The sequence below is a fragment of the Hibiscus syriacus genome, unplaced genomic scaffold (assembly GCF_006381635.1).
Source record: "Hibiscus syriacus cultivar Baekdansim isolate YM2019G1 unplaced genomic scaffold, ASM638163v2 tig00111841_pilon, whole genome shotgun sequence".
NCBI lineage: Eukaryota > Viridiplantae > Streptophyta > Magnoliopsida > Malvales > Malvaceae > Hibiscus > Hibiscus syriacus.
This window is the reverse complement of record NW_024063196.1, coordinates 672,491-694,695: the sequence shown is the minus strand read 5'-3', so window position 1 is coordinate 694,695 and position 22,205 is coordinate 672,491. Positions and strand designations below refer to the sequence as shown.

Here is a 22,205-nt window from a genome sequence, read left to right as displayed (position 1 = left end):
CATATGTCGGTATGGTTTACCTGAAAGAATCATTACCGATAATGCTACAAACTTGAACAACAACATGATGAAGGTTGCTTGTGAGCAATTCAACATAAAGCATCACAATTCTACTACCTACAGACCAAAGATGAACGGTGCAGTAGAAGCAGCAAACAAGAACATAAAAAAGATAGTGGAGAAAACAACCGAGACCTACAAAGACTGGCACGAGAAACTGCCCTTTGCTTTGTTCGCTTACCGAACCTCGGTACAAACCTCGACTGGGGCAACTCCATTTTTGTTGGCATATGGAATGGAAGCAATGCTGCCCATTGAAGTAGAAATCCCATCATTACGGGTCTTGACACTGGATGATGCGGAATGGGCTCAATCCAGATATGATCAGCTAAATTTGATAGATGAGAAGAGACTGAAGGCCATTCGCCATGGCCAAATCTATCAGAAACGAATGATTCGAGCACATGAAAAGAAGGTACGCCCGAGAATATTCCGAGAAGGAGATCTGGTGCTAAAGATAATTTTGCCAGTTCAGAAAGATTTCCGAGGAAAATGGACGTCAAATTGGGAAGGACCCTATGTTGTGAAAAATGCCTTTTCTGGAGGAGCCCTTGTCCTGGCCGAAATGGACGGACCTGACCTACCACATCCCATCAATTCAGATGCAGTCAAGAAATACTTCGCTTAGGATGAAAACCCGAAAGGGCGTCCTAATTCGAAAAAAAACAAAAAAACAAAAATGAAAAACGTTTAGGGTGAAAACCCGAAAAGGCGCCCTAGATAGAAAAAAGAGAAAAAAGAACAAAAGAAAAAGAAAAGAACAAAAAGGTGGGTTCAAGATGAAAACCCGCAAAGGGCGTCTTGCAACCAATGATGGGTCCAAGTTGAAAACCCGAAAGGGCAATTTGGATAATTCAAGAAATCCAGACAGTTGAAACTCCCCGGCATCTGAATGTTTCACAGGAAATGTTGCACTCTCCTGAATGTTGTCGCATTTTCAAAAATCACTTGGCAAAGGCTGCATTCAAGGACACCTAATGGCTTTTCAGCTCAGAAGTGCCCACAATATTGAAATCTAAGACATTCATTTACACCTCATCATGTCTTCATCCTCCAAAATGTTTGTCATGTATTAGTTGTTCTTTCTCCCTCATGGATAAAAAACCATCCTTTTCTTTACGCCAATTCCTTTTGAGCCTCTTGGATTGAGCTTAAACTTAATGATTTATTTATTTATGCAAAAGATATTCGCATATTACTGTACAAAGGTTCATTGAAAAAATACAGGTACTCGGAAGCTGATCAAGGCTCATGCATTTAATTGAGGTGGTCGAGAAGCATTTCCAAGATCAAAGATAAAAAACGAACATCATATTGGAACATTTGAAGAATTGAAGATCAGGAATCGAAACTTCATGATTCCATAATCAAGATTTCCAGAAAGGCCTTAGCTAGAGTCAAAATCAACTTCGCAGCGAAGGATATTGAACTCAAAGCAACACAACTTGATCGAGAGTAGATTTCAACTTCACGACGAAGGATATCTAGCTCGAAGCCAAACATCCACGATTTCAACTCCACAACGGAGGATATCGTGCTACTCAAGATAACACAAGTTCAACTTCACGACGAAGGGACCACTGGTTGTCAACAACAACTTCTCAATTTCAGAGCCAATTTCAACTTCACAGTGAAGGATATTGGACTCTAGACAACGCAAGTTCAACTTCACGACGAAGGGACCGCTGCTTGTCAACAACAACTTCCCAATCTCAGAGCCAATTTCAACTTCACAACGAAGGATATTGGACTCCAGACAATGCAAGTTCAACTTCACGACGAAAGGACCGCTGCTTGTCAACAACAACTTCCCAATCTCAGAGCCAATTTCAACTTCACAACGAAGGATATTGGACTCCAGACAACGCAAGTTCAACTCCACGATGAAGGGACTGCTGCTTGTCAACAAAATTTCATTCAGAGTCAATTTCAACTTCACAGCGAAGGATATTGGACTCGAGACAACACAAGTTCAACTTCACAACGAAGGGACGGCTGGTTGTCAACAAACAATTTCCCGCTTCTAGAGCCAATTTCAACTTCACGACGGAGGATATTGGACTCGGAACAATGCTACTTACTTGGATTTCAACTTCACGACGAAGGATATCCAACTCAAAGAAGGATTATCTGCCATCAAAATTGTCGAGTTCGACTCCATTCAGCTCGATGACACATCAATCTCACTACTTTTCGGTTACAGTCGAGGTTTTCAAGTCGAGAAGATGACCTGGGTTAGCCGTGCCTTAGTGACAAGAAACCATTTTCAAACAACATAGCTTAAGTCAAGAAAAAGCTATCTGTCAATGAAGATTTCTGAGTCTGATTCTGATCCAAGGTATTTAAACCGAGAAGAAGACTGAAGGGTAATGGGAAGCCACGTGCTAATTCAAATTCCGAACTATGGCTTCAATTTCATATCATTTCAATATGAACTCGACTTCACGATGGAGGAGTCATCCGTAACTCAATTCGACAGGGAGTTATTGAAACATCAGAGTTAATTTTCAACTCCACTGAACGAAAAGTATGTCTTTTAATCTTTGCCCTATCCCCGTTACACGACTATGGGCAAAGAGGGGCAGCTGTCAACACACATTTTCGTCCTACTAGGATTCAAACTCCTAAAAATAGGATAAAATTTTGCTAGGATTCAAACTCCTAAAAATAGGATAGAGTTCTACTAAGATTTAAATTCCTAAAGATAGGATCCACAAGTACTATAAATAGCCATTGTAACTCACCATTGTAACACACGATTTACACACAAAACATAGAGGAAAGCACGGGAAGATACAAAGGCAAAACTATTGTAAAGGATTCGAAAAGGAAATAAAAGACAACTAGAAATTACGTAGTACCGAAAGGGCGGTTCAAGGGTGCTAATCCTTCCTTGATCGTAACCGACTCCCGAGCCCGACATATTTCTGGTAAGACGCAGATCATGTAAGAAATAGGGTATCCGATCAACCCATTTATTTTTAAATAAATGATCGGTGGCGACTCCAATCCATATTTTTCTAAGTCGAAGCCCAATTCCGGGGCCCAAGTGAAAGACAGTTGCGACAGATATATGAAGTCTTTTTTTGGGACAAATACACGATATATGAAGTTGAAAAGAAAACACGAGGCTAGTTTCAAATAGTAGTTGTCGCGACCATCTTTTGGGTAGGCTCAGAATTGGGCTTCGACTTGAAAAAACATTAGAGTCGCCACCGATCATTTTAAAATGATATTTAAGTAGATCGGACACCATCTTACCTGATCTGAGTTTTACAAGAAATGTGTCGGGTTCAGGAGTCATATACAATCAATGAAGGATTAGCACCCTTGTATTCCCTTTCGGTACCAATTAATTTGTCGGTTATCTTAATTGTGAAAATTAAAATTTAAAAGCCTAGTTCAAATTGCTTACCTTTGATCGATTGAAATTACTACTAAAAAAAGTCAAATATATGTTAGATGGTAGAATAAAAAATCGAACAAAAATTAATTAAATAAAAAAGAAAATAAATAAAGAAATAAATCAGAGGGAAAGAAATAAAAAAATGTTATATAAAAAATGTTAAAAGAAAAAAAAAGAAACAAAGGGAGAAAATGTTAAATTTCAGAGAGAGAAAATTAATAATAAAATACATAATAAATAATAATAAAAACATTAAAAGATGAAAAAAAATAAAAAAATAAAACAAAAATGAAATAAAAAGTGAAAAATAAAATAAGCAAGAAACATGGAGGACTAATAAATAATTATACCACACGCAAAGTAGTGACTAAAATGAAATCCATATAAATTACAGGATCAGATTTAAAATAATTAAACATAGCATAGTAATTAAATTAGTGACTTAAATAAAAACATGGAAAAATAAAGACTCAAATTAAAATAGCTAAAGATTGCATTTATAGCTAAACTGTGAGATTACAAAACAAGGGAACTAAACATGCTATTATCCCCTGAGGGAAAACACGCTGGAGGTTGAGGGCTAAAACGACGTAGTTTTGGTTCTGCTATTGAATCCTAAAATAAGGCTTTCAAATCCATTCTACCCTCATTTACTCTCTCCCAACAAACCAGAGGTAAGAGAGAGTTTTGTGAACTCTCTCAAATCCCCTCATTAGGGGGGGGGGACGATGAGGCTTGCGGCGGCGCCAATGAACGGAGAAAGAGCGAGTTAGCTCAAATCGTTCCCCCTAGCCACCTCTATTCAAAAACCAAATTCTATTAGTGTTGAAAACATTTTGATGTTTCGATATAACAAATTAAGTTAAATGAATTTTAAGATTTTACAAAAGATTTTCTAAGTATATTCGATGTAATTATTCGAATATCAAAATATTACTCCAAGTCTTTCAAAGTTCATTTTAATCCTTACTAAAGTGTAAAATTGTGTTTTATACTTAAACTATTTTAAAACAATTTTACAAAGTATTTCGAGCCTTAATCGAGCCAAAAATATTTTCTTTTTAAAGGGTTTCAAGAAAAATCATATTGTCCAGGGGGTACAGATTCCCCCCTCAGGGGGAACAAATTCCCCCCAGGGGGTATCGATTCCCCGGGAACAGATTCCCCCCAGGGGTATCGATTCCCCGGGTACAGATTCCCCCTGCATGGTTTGGTTCCGAGAAATAACAGATTACTCGGAGGGAACCGATTCCCCCCTTGAGGGTACCGATTCCCTCATTGTTCATCAGCCCAACGGTCATAATATTTGAATATTATGAAGGGGTATCGATTCCCTATGAAGGGGTACCGATTCGCCCCATTCTGGGCAGCCTATTTTTTCAGAAAAATCATTCCCAAACGGCTCCACAACATCCCCAACGGCTAGATATGACTTCAAACACATTCCAAGCTATAAATACAAGCTAAGGACACTTGAAGAAGTAAGAGAACAACTATCAAAGCAATCAAACACAAGAGAAGAGTGTTTCAATCTTATTTCATCTTTCTCTTGTAAATATTTTGTTCTTGTGAGCTCAATCTTGTAAACACCTACCTTAGAGATGTTTTCTTGTTTACATTTCTTATCCTTTTGTAAAGGGGAAAGGTTCTAGCTAATCCCGTGTAAAAGCTAGGGAAAGGTTCTAGTTTATCCCGGAAAAACTAGGGAGTTTGTAAGGTTACTCTTTATCCTCAAAAGAAAGAACAAATTAGTGAATTTGTTGGAATATCCTTGGTGAGGAGCTAAGGTAGTGGACGTAGACTTTGATTGAGAAAGTTGAACCACTATAAATCGCTGTGCAATTCTCTATCTTTCAATCTCCTTACTCCTTAAACACAAAACCGTTTCGACCCCTCTTTGCAAACCGTTCCGGTTGTCGATTTGAGCTTCCGAAAATCCTAACAATTGGCATCAGAGCCTGACTCATTAAGAATGTTTAACCACCTTGAGACGATCCTAGAAGAAGCTCTACCAATTCCCGACGCAACCGATAAAGAAATGACTTTTTTCTCCGGTGCTTATTATCTTGAAGAATATCCTATTATGGATTCACAACCGGTCAACAAGCCACCCTTCTTCAATGGAGAAAATTATGCACATTGGAAGAATAAGATGATGTATTTCATTCAATCATACAATCTAGGAGCTTGGTACTCAATCATGGACGGTTACTCCTTTCCACCCGGCAAGTACAACGATTAGAGTATAGAAGAGTAGAAAAATTTTCAGCTTAATTCTAAGGCTATACATATTCTATTTTGTTCTTTAGGCCCAAATGAATATGGAAGAGTCTCATCTTGTTCCAGTGCCAAAGAGATTTGGGATAAGCTCCAAGTCACTCATGAAGGAACCGACGAAGTGAGGGAATCAAAGAAAAGTCTTCTCAACCATAGCTACGAGAACTTCAAGATGAAACCCGATGAAGACATCAAAGCTATGACGGATAGATTCTCTATGATTGTCAACGGTCTCAATGGATATGGAGAAGTAATCCCAAATGAGAAGCTTGTGAGGAAGATGATTTACTCTCTTCCAAAGGAGTGGTAATCAAAGAAGACGGCCATTATCGAAGCAAGAAACCTAAAGTCTCTCACTCGCGACGAGCTAATTGGTTCCCTTCTCACTCATGAGATGATGGTGAAGGAAGATGAAGAAAGGGAAGAGAAGAAAAACAAGAAGAAGAAGAAGAAGAAGAAGAATGAGGACGTAGGCATCAATGAAAGCTATCAAGATTCAAGTGATGAGGTGGGTGAAGACGATGATAAACAAAAAGAAGAGATGGTCAAGCTCTTGAACGAACTCAAGAGATTCATGATTTCCAAGGAAGTGAAACATGAATCAACCAAGAAGAAGAGTCCCCCGGTATGTTTCGATTGTCAAAGAAAGGGGCATGTCATGTATGAATGTCCTCTTCTAAAGAAAAAGGGGAAGAAGGCATTTGTTGCATCTTGGAGTGATGAAGATGATTCCAATGATGAAGATGAAGTAGTCAACCTATGCCTCATGACCACTCAAGAAGAATTTGAGGTATCTTCTAACTCAAATGAATTTAATTCATTTACTTTTGATGAGTTACAAGATTCTTATAATAGGTTGTATTTGGAATTTAAGACCATGAATTCCAAATATATGAAATTAATTTCAAAACTCAAAATTGAAAATAAATCGATTTTGAAAGCTAGAGTTGATTTTGAAAATCAAAATGAAATTTTGAAAAATGATTTAGAACTTTCAAAAATCAAAATAAATGATTTAGAAAAGAAAAATTTTGAGTTAGAAGTTAAGCTTGAAAGCTTAACAAAAGAAAAAGAATTAATTTCTAAAAACAAACTATTATGTTTAAAAATGGCAAAATGCTCACATTGCCATTATCATGGTCATATGGAACATACTTGTCCTTTGAAGAAAGGAAAACATTTTAAAATTAGGCAAGTATGGGTTCCAAAAGGAACAAGGGGCATTGTAACTAACGTTCAAGGATCCAAAGCAATTTGGATACCAAAATCTACTTAAATGTCTCTTGTAGTTGTGTGGATGCAATTGTGATGAAAATGATGATATTCAAGATGCTCTAGCCACACATGAAAAAGGAATGGGTAACCTTTAAGCTTAATACTTTTAATTTTGGATTATTTGGTTGCTCATTTGATTTTAAGCATGCATGAGTTTTGGTTTTAAATGATTATGCATCATTGTTTTAATCTCATGTATGTTGAAAAGATGATTATGATGAACATTTTAAAATTGTAATGATTTTTCAGAATTTTTAGTTCATCATAATAAAATTTTGGTCAAAATTTGTTTTAATGCAAATGATATCTCTCTAACAATTGATATCAACTTTTCAAATACTTTGATTTTATAAATCTTTAAAAAAAATTGACCTAAATTTAAATGTTTATGCATGTGGTTTAAATAAAAATGATATCCCTCTAATAATTGATATCAAAAATTTTCAAATGCATAACATTTTTAGAAAACTTTATGCATATGATCTTAAATTCAACAATTGGTATTGCATAAAGTATTTTAGTCTTGGATATATTGAATTTCATATGCTACTAACATGTTTGTTATTCTTTGTTGAAATTCAATTTTGTTTAAGTGTCAAGATCCAAAAAGAAAAAATTTATTTGGAATGCATTTATTGAGGGGGAGATTTGATTTTTTTTCAAATGATTTTTAAAATGTCAAATTTACTACTTACTCTCCAAAGTTATTTTGAACTTCAAAGATTAAAGTCTTTTTGATTTAACAAAAAGGGGGAGAAGTGTGAAGGTGTTAAAGTGGAGAAGTGTTAAAGTAAGGGGGAGTAATTTTAAACTTGATTTCAAAATCTTAAAATTAATCAAATGTTTTGTTATATCAAAAAGGGGGAGATTGTTGAAAACATTTTGATGTTTCGATATAACAAATTAAGTTAAATGAATTTTAAGATTTTACAAAAGATTTTCTAAGTATATTCGATGTAATTATTCGAATATCAAAATATTACTCCAAGTCTTTCAAAGTTCATTTTAATCCTTACTAAAGTGTAAAATTATGTTTTATACTTAAACTATTTTAAAACAATTTTACAAAGTATTTCGAGCCTTAATCGAGCCAAAAATATTTTCTTTTTAAAGGGTTTCAAGAAAAATCAGATTGTCCAGGGGGTACAGATTCCCCCCAGGGGGAACATATTCCCCCCAGGGGGTATCGATTCCCCGAGAACAGATTCTCCCCAGGGGTATCGATTCCCCGGGTACAGATTCCCCCTGCATGGTTTGGCTACGATAAATAACAGATTACTCGGAGGAAACCGATTCCCCCTTGAGGGTACCGATTCCCTCACTGTTCATCAGCCCAACGGTCATAATATTTGAATATTATGAAGGGGTACCGATTCCCCCCATTCTGGGCAGCCTATTTTTGCAGAAAAATCATTCCCAAACGGCTCCAAAACATCCCCAACGGCTAGATATGACTTCAAACACATTCCAAGCTATAAATACAAGCTAAGAACACTTGAAGAAGTAAGAGAACAACTATCCAAGCAATCAAACACAAGAGAAGAGTTTTTCAATCTTATTTCATCTTTCTCTTGTAAATATTTTGTTCTTGTGAGCTTAATCTTGTAAACACCTACCTTAGAGAGATTTTCTTGTTTACATTTCTTATCCTTTTGTAAAGGGGAAAGGTTCTAGCTAATCCCGTGTAAAAGCTAGGGAAAGGTTCTAGTTTATCCCGGAAAAACTAGGGAGTTTGTAAGGTTACTCTTTATCCTCAAAAGAAAGAACAAATTAGTGAATATGTTGGAAAATCCTTGGTGAGGAGCTAAGGTAGTGGACGTAGACTTTGATTGAGAAAGTCGAACCACTATAAATCGCTGTGCAATTCTCTATCTTTCAATCTCCTTACTCCCTAAACACAAAACCGTTCCGACCCCTCTTTGTAAACCGTTCCGGTTGTCGATTCGAGCTTCCGAAAATCCTAACAATTAGCCTAAAAATAATCCGAACCCTCTAAATCTAGGTTGTTACCTTCGAAAAAAATGAAAATCCGACGACCGTTTGGCTTTCCTCAGATGAGCTCCGATCAAGGTAAGGCTTCTTTTCTTTCGATTTCCTCCCCCGTTTTCGAATGCCCCCTGTTTCGAAATGCTTCCTCTCATATTTCTTGTATTTCCCTTCTCCATTTTGTGTGTTGTTTACACGTATTTATAGTAAAAAAATAGGCTATTTTTAGTTTGATTTTTAGAGTTTCATTAAAACTAAAACGCTTGGTTTATTGGTTGTTTTTGTGTCCCATAAATCCACGGCGCCGGAGAACTCGAGGGCTACCATTGGCTTTACCCATTCCATGCGCGTTTGGTGCGGCTGCTAAACCGAGTTTCAAACCCTAGTTGATTCGGGTTACACCTTGGGGCTGAATCGGGTCTCGAGTCAGTCTCAGGTCGGGCTGCTAATGGGTTCACTGTTGGGCCGCCATTTGCACTTGTTTTTGGGCCAGATGAAAATTAGTATCCACAGTAGTGTGCAATATATTTATATGATATGAAATTACTTAAATTATATGTCAAATAAAATTTTTATTATATTAGAAAAGTAGTAATATGATTATATCACGCTTTGTGCTATACGGTTCTTTCGCGCTCTACGCTACATGACTATAATGCACTTTGTGTTATACTGGTTTCATACTCTTGCGCTATAGTACCTGGCCATTGTGTCGACATAATATACAAAGGTATATTGAGGAATTGTTTATTGTTGAGGAATACAAGTTATATGGTTTATTTTTAAAATGAGACGAGTTCTTGAATGTAACAAGATGTAATTGTTAGAAAAATTGCGCACGCATTAATCCGAAAATAATATAAAAAAATAATAATGAATAAAAAAATAAATATCATTATAAAATTAAAAGGGACGAAGGGATAAGAGAGAACGAGTTTACTCTTATCTTGAGATTGTTATCCGAAATAATAATTTGAGACGAAATCAATCCTGAGAAAATAAATCAAAAAGATTAAACTTATTAGAAGATAAGATAAAAACAAATAGAAATAAAACACTCCTTTTTTTTATCTATCAATTGGAATCAGTTGAGGTCTATCGCTACACAGTTTACTTAAGACATATTTTTGGCCACTCATTTAGTGCTCGATTTCGTTAGTCGTTGTCTCTCATGATACAACAACTAATGATCAGCTACAGTAGCACGCCTGTACATATCACGAGCGATCATTACCTTCAACTATCACCGGAAAAACTATAGAAAGAGAAAACTTTTTCAAGATAAGAGAAATTCTTGAAAACTAAGTTGTGAGATATTTTGAGATGTGAAAAACCTAACAAGTTTACTCACTATTTATAGGGGATTTTCAAGAGAGATTTAATCCAACTAAATATCTTTTAATATTCAACATTAAACAGATAACAATATCTTTTAATTTGAAATATTCAAAAGATAAAACTCATTTTACCATTCAAATTTAAATATGTATTATTTTAATTTAAAATATACAAAAGTATATAATTATATTTAATATTCAAAGTTAAAAAGATAACAAATATTTTTTTAAATTGACATATTCAAAGAGTAATTATCCCACTAATATTCAAAATAATATATTTAATTTACAATGGTCAAAAGGTAAACTCCTTTTACTATTCAAACTTAAACATATATTATTTTAATTTGAAATATACAAAAGTATATAATTATCTTTTAATATTTAAAATTAAAAATATAACAAATATCTTTTTTACATTGACTTATTAAAAGAGTAGTTATCCTACTAATATTTAAATTAAAAATGATCTTTTAATTTGTAATAGTCAAAAAGACTATGAATTTAATATAAATATTAAATCTATCAATTAAATTCACTTTTTTTTCCAACAGGAATTAAATATAAGATTACGACCGTAACTTGTTCGAGTAGTATAGTATATGTTATTTAGCTACATGATTTATTTGAAGTATTATACTTTTACTATGATCACTTGCTTGTGTTTGGCACCGCTGAGTCCAATGAGCTTAGTGTATGGATTTTTTTTTGCACACGCAGATTCAAGTCGTAGATAAATGATTTTTTAAGTTAGACGTCGCGTTAGACGAGCCAAGTTACATTATATCCTTTTAAATATATTTTTGTCTCTTGAAATCTTAATGGCGTGTATATAGTTTGATTAGTACTAAAAACATTAGTGTTGTGTTTTTGGCGATGTATATGGTATGTTTATGATAGTGCGTAACTCATTTTTGGTATGTATATGCATACGTGTTTAGTAATGACATGGATTGCATATGAAATTTTCGAATTCATGCATGTTTTTTTTTTTGTAAATATAATCAAAACTTATCATATGGTACATATATGATTTGTTCATTGCTTGGTTTTTGAGTATTATATAGTTGAGGAACCTTTGACATGCTTAAATAAGTTGCATTTAGAGCATAAAAGTATGGATGACATGTTAAACTTTGAGGTGGTCAAAAATGGTTTTTTGTTTTTGAAGTCTTTGTTAATTTTAAATACCTGTAAAAGTTGTTTTCAATTATTAAAACTTATCTTAAATAGTTGCTTAGAGTCTAAGGCGTAAAGCTTGAACGTTAAGTATGCATTAATATAATTGAAAGTGAAATCGTCAAATTTTCAGAAAAAAACAGTTTGATTTTTTTTTAGAAATTATCTATTCTTTTTACCGATAACCTGAAAATGACATTGGTATTTTGACTACTGACATAAAAGGGATCTATAATTTTTGGGTAAACTACACGGGAAACCACCAAATTATGGTCATAAATCGATTTTATCACCGAACTATTTTTTTCTTAATTCGACCATCAAACTTTTTAATTAAATCAATCAGACCACTCTTCGTTAAAAAAAACGGACTTGCTGAAGTGTCCGTTAATAAAAATAGCATAATTATATATTTAGTCCTTAATATTTACATATTCTATCAATTTAGTCACTATTTTAATTCAATTAAATAAATTTAACTATCCAATTAGAATATGACACGTGTCCATACATGATCGGAAGTTTTTATTTATAAATTTTAAATTATTTAATTAAATGATTTTATAACCAATCAGGTGGTGACATGTGTCACCACCCCGATTGAAATGGAAAATTGAAAAACCAATTTGCACCCTAAGGGATTCAAACTTGCATCTTTGGAGGGAGAGTAGCCAAATGCCCAAACCGTTGGGCCAAAGTTTCTCAATGATTCTAACTTACAACAATTTGTATTTGACTTGTACGGTTAAATTATTTGGTTAAATAAATTTCAGTTTGATTAATGGTTACGAAAAAAATTCGGTTAATTCGATTCAGTTAATAATTTTCAAATAAATTTCGGTTCGATTAACAGTTAAGGAAAAATTATTTTATTTGAAAATTATTAACTGAATCGAATTAACCGAATTTTTTTTCTGTAACCATTAATCAAACTGAAATTATTTGACCTTTAATCGAACCAAAATTTATTTGAAAATTATTAACCGAACCAAATTAACCGAAATTAATTGACCGTTAATCGAATTGAAATTTATTTGAAAATTATTAATCGAATTTTTTTCTTTAACCATTAATCGAACCGAAATTATTTGACCGTTAATCGAACTGAAATTTATTTGAAAATTATTAACTGAATTTTTTTCTTTAACCATTAATCGAACCCAAATTTATTTTATTCGGTTAAGAATTTTCAAATAAATTTCGATTCGATTAACGGTCAAATAATTTCGGTTCGATTAATGGTTAAAGAAAAAAAATCGATTGATTTGGTTCGGTTCGATTAACGGTTAAATAATTTTGGTTCGATTAATGGTTAAAGAAAAAAATTCGGTTAATTTGGTTCAGTTAATAATTTTCAAATAAATTTCAGTTCGATTAACGGTCAAATAATTTCGGTTCGATTAATGTTAAAGAAAAAAATTCGGTTAATAATTTTCAAATAAATTTCGGTTCGGTTAACGGTTAAAGAAAAAATAATTTATTTAAGCAGATAATTTGTTTAATTATTTTTATAATTAACAAGATTTTACAAATTAAATATAAATTGTAGTAAGTTAAAACTATTAGAGAGCTTTGGCCCAGTGGTTAGGGCTTCTAGTTGCTCTCCCCAAAGGCACAGGTTCGAATCCCTTTGGGCGCAAAATGGTTGTTCAATTTTTCATTTCAATCGGGGTGGTGACATGTGTCACCACCTGATTGGTTAAAAAAATTTAATTAAATAATTTAAAATTCATAAATAAACCTTCTAATCATATATTGACATGTGTCATGTTCTAATTGGACAGTTAAATTTATTTAATTAAATTAAAACAGTGATTAAATTGATAAAATATGTAAATATTAAGGACCAAATATAAAATTATGTTATTTTTATTAACGGACACGTCAGCAAGTCCTTTTTTCTTAACGGAGAGTAGTCTGATTGATTTAATTAAAAAGTCTGGTGGTCGAATTAAGACAAAAAATAGTTCGGTGGCAAGATCGATTTATGACCATAGTTTGGTGGTCTCCCGTGTAGTTTACCCATAATTTTTTAGTTAAGATGGATTTTTTTGGCCTAAATTTATTTTAAAGGACTGAAATTAGTTTTTTATGTTTGCTTTTATACATTTTAAGTCCGAACTTATTGAGTAGCTTCAGTTATAAAAAATGTTGTTCTCGAATTTAAGTTCAAACAACAACATTTTTAATATACGTGTATTATTGATTGACCACGAAAATTTTTAATAAATAATAACTTGTAATCATCGTAATCATCGCGTACTATTAAAAAATTCATTCTAAACTAAACTTTGGCAGAATGGTTTGTTGTCTTTGTTCATATACATTTCTCTATCTTTACGTTAGTTATGTAGCTAGGCTTTCTTTGGGAACATGCAACAGAACTGCAAACTGTGATGAGTTTCTCATGCATAAAAAATTGTTGAATCAAATGACAAATTGGATTTTTGTTATATAAGAAAGAAACTTTAAAGAGGGAACAGGAAGAAAACAATATCGAGATTCAAATTCAAAATTCATTGAATACTACTTTATAAAATCGATTAAATGAATCAATTGGACCAAAATCAGTTGGATTATCACCTGACTTCCAAAACAAAACTATTTACTCCATCAGCAGAAAGGTTGATGTGCTTCTTCTTCAAATCACTTTGTTTTCTTCCCTTTCTTGCATCCGAAGCCAAATGCTGCCTAAACATGGCAATGAAAGCTTCCACTCTCTCATTCAGTTCCTCCTTTGACAGCTTTAGGGCCTCAATATTCTCCTCCTCCTCCTCTTCTTCAACCATCAGTTGTTTCTCTACTATTTCCTCAACTTCTTCAATTTTGCTTCTTTTCTTTGAATTGACGACCTCATCATGATCTTCTTCTTTGCATGCTTCAACTTCATTCGAACCCCCACTTGTCTTCTTCGTTTCTTCATCTTTTCTGTTGATTTCTTGCTGACTTGAATTTGGGTTCACGGAAGTAAAAAAAATAGCCAAAAGCACCAGGTTTAACACTAGAAACACCCAAGCCCGCCATTGTTGAACAAGGAACAACAGTAAAGCACGTTTCAAACATACCACTAAAACAGCTATGCCTGCTGTAAACAAAGCTGTGTTCACATTTTCTTTCTTCCCCTCCATGCTTTTCTTTTATGGCTTGAAAATTCTTGGGTTTTTAACCTTTTACCCGTTGGAGATGAACAAGTTGACGATATATATATATATATATATATAAAATGGGAGATCAGAATTACCTTGAAATTGGGGTTAAAATGGGAATCCACTGGCTCCACCGGCTGCGAAAACCAGAGGCAAAACATGGCATGGGAAGGGTTAGGGGGACAAGAAAACATAGACATAAAACACTTTGTGGTAACAATAAAGTTACCTTATGATTGCTACATTTTAAGATTTAGTTATGTAAGTTTGTGTATGTTAGGGCTCCGCGTGCTGACCAGTGGGCCTAAAATCATGTTTCCAGCAGCTTTTGGTCTTTAGTTTCCAAGTATTATCAATGGAGTTGTGAAACATTCCTCTGTCCTATATAAAATTTCAATATTTTTTTAACAAAATAGATATAAACAAATATTAAAAACATGAACCAAAATTTCAATATTTTTTAACAAAATGACTATACAAATTTTTTTTCTAAACATGTTGAATTAAATTTAATAACTTATCCAAAACAATATGGATACACTTGACCTTTAGAGGACTTAATGCATTCGCTTCTGTGACTGATATTTTAAGAATCTAACATCTCATCATACTAGAAGAATGGATAGTTGATATATGACATTATCTTTTAAATTTGAGTAACGTAATTTTTATTATTTATCTTTTATCGTAAATAGATGAGTAATTGAGTCGAGATGAATTCAAATTATAAGAAGTTGATTTTAAAATTGCGTTTAAAAAAGATTAAATTCTATATTTAAAACTCGATGTTTATGTTTTATTTTAGACTTAACTAAAACATTAAGTGAGCTCGTGAGATATATAGATTAAGCACATATAAATTGGGAAAACATAATCATTAGTCGCTCTCTTTCATCGTGCTTGTGTTTACAAACACATGATATTATTAATGAAATGGGAAGCAAACCATAGGGGATAATGGATAGAAGAGAATTTGGTAAAAAAAATGTGTAATGTAGTGAATGGCAAATATGAAATAATTGGAAGGAAGTCAAATCATGTAAAATTTAGGTTAAATTCTACTAAAATGCCCTTCTATTATTCTGAAAATTTCATTTTAATCCATCTATTATTGAAATGGATATTTTCATCTCTATATATTTGAAAAAGGAATATTTCAATCAAAAATATTAATCTAGCATTAGTGGTCCCTATACATCTTTGAATCTTAAGTATGCATATTATAATGGGTCTTTTGAACTGGTGAACTAAAAGCATGTAAAAGTGTTTCTTTTTAATCATCGTGTATTACCATGAAATGATCGAAGAAAAGTTTTGAGATAATTTTAAAATATAAAATATTTATTAAATCATTTTAATTTGTGATCAAATTGATACAATATATAAATTTTAAGGATTAAATTTTTATAATATTAGATCATCGTTATTTTTATTAAGTCAATGAGAGGTGATTAGAACTGAAATTTGAAATAGAAAAAGTTGGATAGCGGCGTGCGTTTTTAGAAGCAAAGACAGACAAAAGGGGGAGCAGATTTTTGCCGGTTGATTGAGATGGGGAACGTGAAGCTCCTTAGCACGCCTTGCTTTTTCAAGACCACTTCATCATACGAAAATGACTCTACGTCTCCCATTTCTCCATAAATATAACCATTTTAAATAAATAATATATATAATTAAAAGTCGGGATTAATATTAAAAAATAAGAATATATTTATTAAAAAAATAATTATTCTTAACCTTTAATTTTTTCAATCCAATGATATTAAAATAGTATAAAATTTAAAAAAAAACTTTTCATAATATAAGTGAATCCTAACTATATATATATCTTTCAAGGTTAAATTTTATCTTTTATTTAGATTTTTAAACTATTTTTCTCAAACACTCAAAATAAATTCGAATAAATTGTGTTTTACTTGTAAAAAAAGTAAGTTATTGAAATGTTGTCGTTATATTCGTTTTTAAATTAATATTGATGATGTTATCTCTCATAGTCAATAATAGTGTTTGTTCACATTTTCTAATTTCTTTTTAAATGTTTGATTTTTTATCATTCTCTTTTATGGTCATGCTTTTATTATTTAGTTATTATTTTATGTCTTTAATTGGTGTTAAAGAAGCACGAATCAAGTGACCTCCGTGATAATAAAATTATTATTATTTCTTGCGGATATGGGTTCAAGCACTATAGATGCTAAGGGTGTGAGCCATCAGTGTAAAAAATGTTGAAAGTTGTATTTGAACAAATGTTGTTTTGTACTTAACTCCAGATTAATATAACAATGGTGTTAAGAAAAATAATTGATTAATGTATTTAGTCTACTTTAAATTTTGTATACCTTTTTAATAAAACTATAATTTTATTATATTTTTTTCGTAACTTATTTAATGAAACTAATTATTATTTTTAATAATTAAAAAATATCCTTATACAAAATAACAACTATCACTAAAATTTAAACATATGCATTATTTTGATAATTCAAATATCATTATATCAAAAATAATTTCTTAGCGCATTTGTATCAATACTAAGAAAATTGACATATGATAAATTAATGCTGCATGTAATTTTAAGTATTTAATTTTTACATTTTATCAAATAATATAGTTTGTGTAATAAATTGAAAATAACCTTGTTCAATTAGAGTTTAAGCTTTTTTTTTTGTTTTTAGATTTTTTTTTTCTCTTTCTTTACCAGGAGGGTGGCGTTGTTTGACCAAAACTCATATTTTACCTTAAATTTTGTTTTTTCCGTCATATTTTCTTCTTTTTCTTTATCTATTTAGTTTTTTGTTTTGCATATTTGATCCGAATGAACTAGGGCCCCCTGTGATTGAGTAATTAGAAATGCTGAACAAAATATGGGCCTAATTGAACCCAAATAGCTATAAAAAAAAGAAGAAGAGATTTTGAGTTGAGGCTAAATGAGGGAGAACCTATTGTGTAAATAGACCTTTGATTGTTTCAAAGGCTAAATTTCATTAATTCTAGTCTATATCATGCGTGAGAATGAGGTGAGTGGGCAAAGCAATCTTGTCTTTGTTTCATTTTTCCCTCTTCTTTATGTCATCATCTCTCCTTTCTCTCAAACCTATTAGAGTCAATCAAGCATCTCCTTTTATTGAACTGTGAATCCCTTCAGAACTGAAAAAGGTAAGAGCTTTGGTCAGCACTTCAAGAACTTGAATTTGAACTTAAGATCTCCTTGAGAAATAAATGTGGCTAGAGAAGGGTGTTTGAAAATTTTAGGACTTTGAGCTAGCTATCTCATCTTAGTTTGCTTTTAGAATCCACGATTATTATTAGACTTCTCTCAAGCCATTAGATATATTAGTAATCATTTTTCCCTATTATTTGTAAAGTGCAAGAAGTTGGGAGCCTTAAGTGCCAAAGGGAAAAAGCAACTTGGTGGAAGCTGAAAAATAAGTTCCATTTCAAATTTCAAGCTTTAAAGTAGTGCACACTAAACTTTGAAGTACTATTTGTGTTTTCTAAATGTGATGCTTTATTGGTCGTGAAACATGTTGAGTGTTTATGCATGTTTTTGAATTCAATTTGTGTTATTTGTGTGTTAACATATGGTTTAGGTGTTAAATGATCCTAAGTAATTTTCTTAAGCTTTAGAGTGTTTAAAGGGGTTTTTGGAGTGATTTATAAACTTGAAAGTGACTTTCTATGGGTTTTGATATCAATACACAAAGCACCCCTTGAATATGCAAAGAAATCTGGATAAAAATGATCCAGAGTATCGATATTGTTCATGTCATTATTAATAGTATTCATGTGATATTGTTGGTTTTATCAATCAACCAAAATAGCCAAGAGGGGATGAATTGGCCTTTAAAAACTTTGTGGTGGAAGCTATCAAAAATTAAACTTTTGCACAAAGAATTTAGAGTGGTTCGACTTTCTAAACCAAAGTCTACATCCACTACCTTATCATCCACAATAAGAATTTCTCAAATCCACTAGATTTGCAAACCTTTAAGGACAAGGTGTAACTTTACAAACAGTTCAAGGTTTATACCCAAAACCTTGAATACACACCCTCCCAAGGAGTAATTACAAATTTAACAAACAAAAGAAAAACCTCACAAAGACAAATATGTTTGCACAAATTAAACACTCACCAAAAAGCACACTCGAGCAAATTTAGCAATGTAGGTCACAAATATGTTACAAAGAATCTGAAATATTTTGCTCTACAACTCTATTGATGTTGGTTTGATTTTGCAATTGACTTTTTTATTGTTCTCCATTTGAATCTTGTTCCCTTTTATGTCTTCTAACATCAATCTAGCCGTTTGGAGCTGTTGAGGATTGATTTGAGTCGTTGGAATCATTAATTTTGAGCAGTTAGTGCTCACCTGCACATTTGGTATCGATACGAGGATGTTGGTATCTAGACTGAGCATCCTAACGATCAAATTTACTGTTGAACCCTAGGTATTGATACTATTTGAATGGGTATCGATACTCAATCACCTATGTAACACCCCCAACCCGGATCCGAGTCCGAGGTGTCACATTGACTTTTCAAACATTTTTCTTTACAAAATGACTAAAATTTAAATTCCTAATTCAGGAAAATGATTACTTTTCATTTATTTAAAATCAATTGGTTTTACAAAACATATCAGAGCTTATACAATTCAAATGTTTAATTACATGCCAACTATGTTCTATATAAAAAAAATACATATACTTCAATAGATTTCTGATCTGGTCAGTGGAAAGGAGAATCTGACTTGCCTTGCTCCTCTTAACGTCTTTTCTCGCTCCCCAGAACCTGCGTGTGAAACACTCACATGCTAAGTCGATGACTTAGTGAGGCATAACAACTTACTGTAACGTATCATTACTAATTCCTACTATACATACTTCATGAAATCATAAAACACTATAGAATGCATTATGCATCAAAACACAAATACATACATATACATATCATTTCATTATTCTTATTATTAGTCTTAGCATTATCATTTATCTCTTTTATCATATGATCCTTTATTTACCAGGTATACACATCATATAACACATATATCACTGCACAAAGCAACGAACAAATCATTATACAAGTTTATTTATATTATCTCTTTATTAGCCCATGTACACATGTGAGAACTACAAATATGTGAGTATATAGAGGTTGTGCACATATGTTGTCACCACAGCTCGTATAAAATTCCACTAGGGGCACTTAGATTTTGTCCCGAAGGACCACATATAACATATATATCCCGAAGGACCACTCTTTAAGAATCATATACATATTCCAATGGACCAAATAAGTGTATACCGCATATATGTTCCAAAAGATTACATATATGCCCCGAAGGACCACGTAGAACCATCGACTTCTGGCATGCCAATTATACCCCTAGCTCTCATGGCATATAACATGGGCATTATCTTTTATATCATTTCATATATTCACATAAACATGTAATTCACTTTCACATTTCACGTAGCTTATGTCACATTAACTTGGATCACATATACATAGAATCACGTAGATCACTTTTACATAGTTTATCTCAATTTTTCATGTCATTTCACATTTCTTGTCACATTGCTTATATATTATTCTTATGTCTTCTCATAAACATATATTCACATATTAATATAGTCCACCATTTCATCACATAAATATGTACTAATATAATTCATTTCATTTCATATATAGTTTCATAACTTATCATGGTATAAATCATATAACATTCTTATAACTCATAGTCATATATATATATATATATACACACACATATAGTATTTTACCTATACTTGTATTCACATGGTTTATATTCTTCTTCTTATAATCACATATGACCCGTTTAATAGTATATATCATATATGTGTATAATAACTTATATCATCTCATATAGTTTATGCTTCATTCTCCTATATTCACCCATATCATGTAACCTATGTCATACTTATAAACACATATCACATATATTATTTCATTTATATATATATTAATCTAATCTATTTACTTAATTCCATTTCATATAACCCATATGTCATAATTTTATTTAAGCACATAAATCTTTCCCTTATAGCTTATCTTATATGTCCGTATCATCATTTATGTTCAAATATCCTAATTGATATAATATTCTCTTATCTTTCTATATGTCAATCTTGTTTAGCTTATCTCACTTCTCATTTAATCATAAATTCTATTATACTAATTCACATAAATGATCACACAACTATGTACTTGTCCAACTCAGGTTCCTATTATTTATATAACCTTAACATTTGCTTACCTATCTCATATTATTCTCATGAACTCACTTTTATCATATTCTCATATTATTACATAATTTTCTTATAAACATGTATTTGCATACCTTAGAATCATATAACTTATACCATTCATACATAGTCACATAGTTCCATATCACATGGTTTATATCATATTCACATAACATGTATTCACAACAATCATATAACATTTGCAATAGCAGGTATCACATATACTCATATCAAACACATGCATATAATCATAAATTTATGCATTCTAATATAGGAAATAGACTTATCACAAGTCTTATTTCCATTCATCATCATATAATAATTAATATGCACTCACCTGGCCTCACTAGTCAATATCGATCTCTTATCTTTTTCTCGATGACTATCACTTGCTCGATTTGTCCGGACTTTGCTCTCGATCATTATCTACACGAATACACAGTCCAATAAATATCGAGATTCGAATTACTTGATATGATTCGTATCAATATAACTAATTAAAAATCCAATTTCAACTTTCCAACTTAAGTGGTATCAGTACCATCCTCAAGGTACCGATACCTCTATGCTATGGTACCACCCTCAAGGTACCGATACCTCTATGCTAGGGTACCGATACCCTACCCAAGTACCGATACCAAAATTAGCTTCGAAGTTCCCCAAGTATCGATACCCTCCATATAGGTATCGATACCTCTTTCATATGGTATCGATACTGTTCATACAGGTATCGATACCCCATGCATCAATTCTTCATAAATGGCCTTGTAGTATCGATACCTACTCAATAGGTACCGATACCCCTTGCCTATATTTCCATTTTTAAGCCCGAAAATTTAACACTTTACCTCCAAATTCTACTTGTTAACTTTTCCTCATGCCTTAAAACTTATCTATACATATGTAAACCCTTTTAAAATACTATAACACTTTATCATCTTTCATAACTAACCATAATTCTTTATCCTTCTTATGACAAGTCAAATTCATAATTAGAACTTCAAAAACCTCTTCATACTAACAATCCATTTCTTTACCCTTTTAACAATTTCCTTTCCAATTCTCTCTTTTTGTTGTTTTGATCTTATATAAGCTTTCCTTAAGCTTATATAACACCCAAAGAATCAAAGCCCACTTAGAAATTCAAGAAATCAACAATTAAAATCAAACTTACCTTTGCTATGGCAACTCATGGTTGAAGAGGAAGAGGAAGAGAACTCTGGAGATTTCTTTCTTTTTCTTAACTCTCCACGTGTATATAGCCCATAAAGG

The 22,205-nt window shown here is 32.3% G+C and overlaps 1 protein-coding gene across 1 annotated transcript; it reads right to left on the bottom strand.

Annotated features, from left to right (window-relative positions):
- Positions 1–14,024: 14,024 nt before the first annotated feature.
- Positions 14,025–14,682, bottom strand: LOC120171998. Its single transcript, XM_039179583.1, has one exon. The coding sequence runs from the start codon at positions 14,646–14,648 to the stop codon at positions 14,100–14,102; it is 549 nt and encodes a 182-aa protein (XP_039035514.1). The 5' UTR covers positions 14,649–14,682; the 3' UTR covers positions 14,025–14,099.
- Between the last annotated feature and the right edge of the window lie 7,523 nt (positions 14,683–22,205).

Bases quoted from the DNA above. Each gene is read 5' to 3' on its own strand.
- LOC120171998 (XM_039179583.1), bottom strand. From the start codon at position 14,648: ATGGAGGGGAAGAAAGAAAATGTGAACACAGCTTTGTTTACAGCAGGC.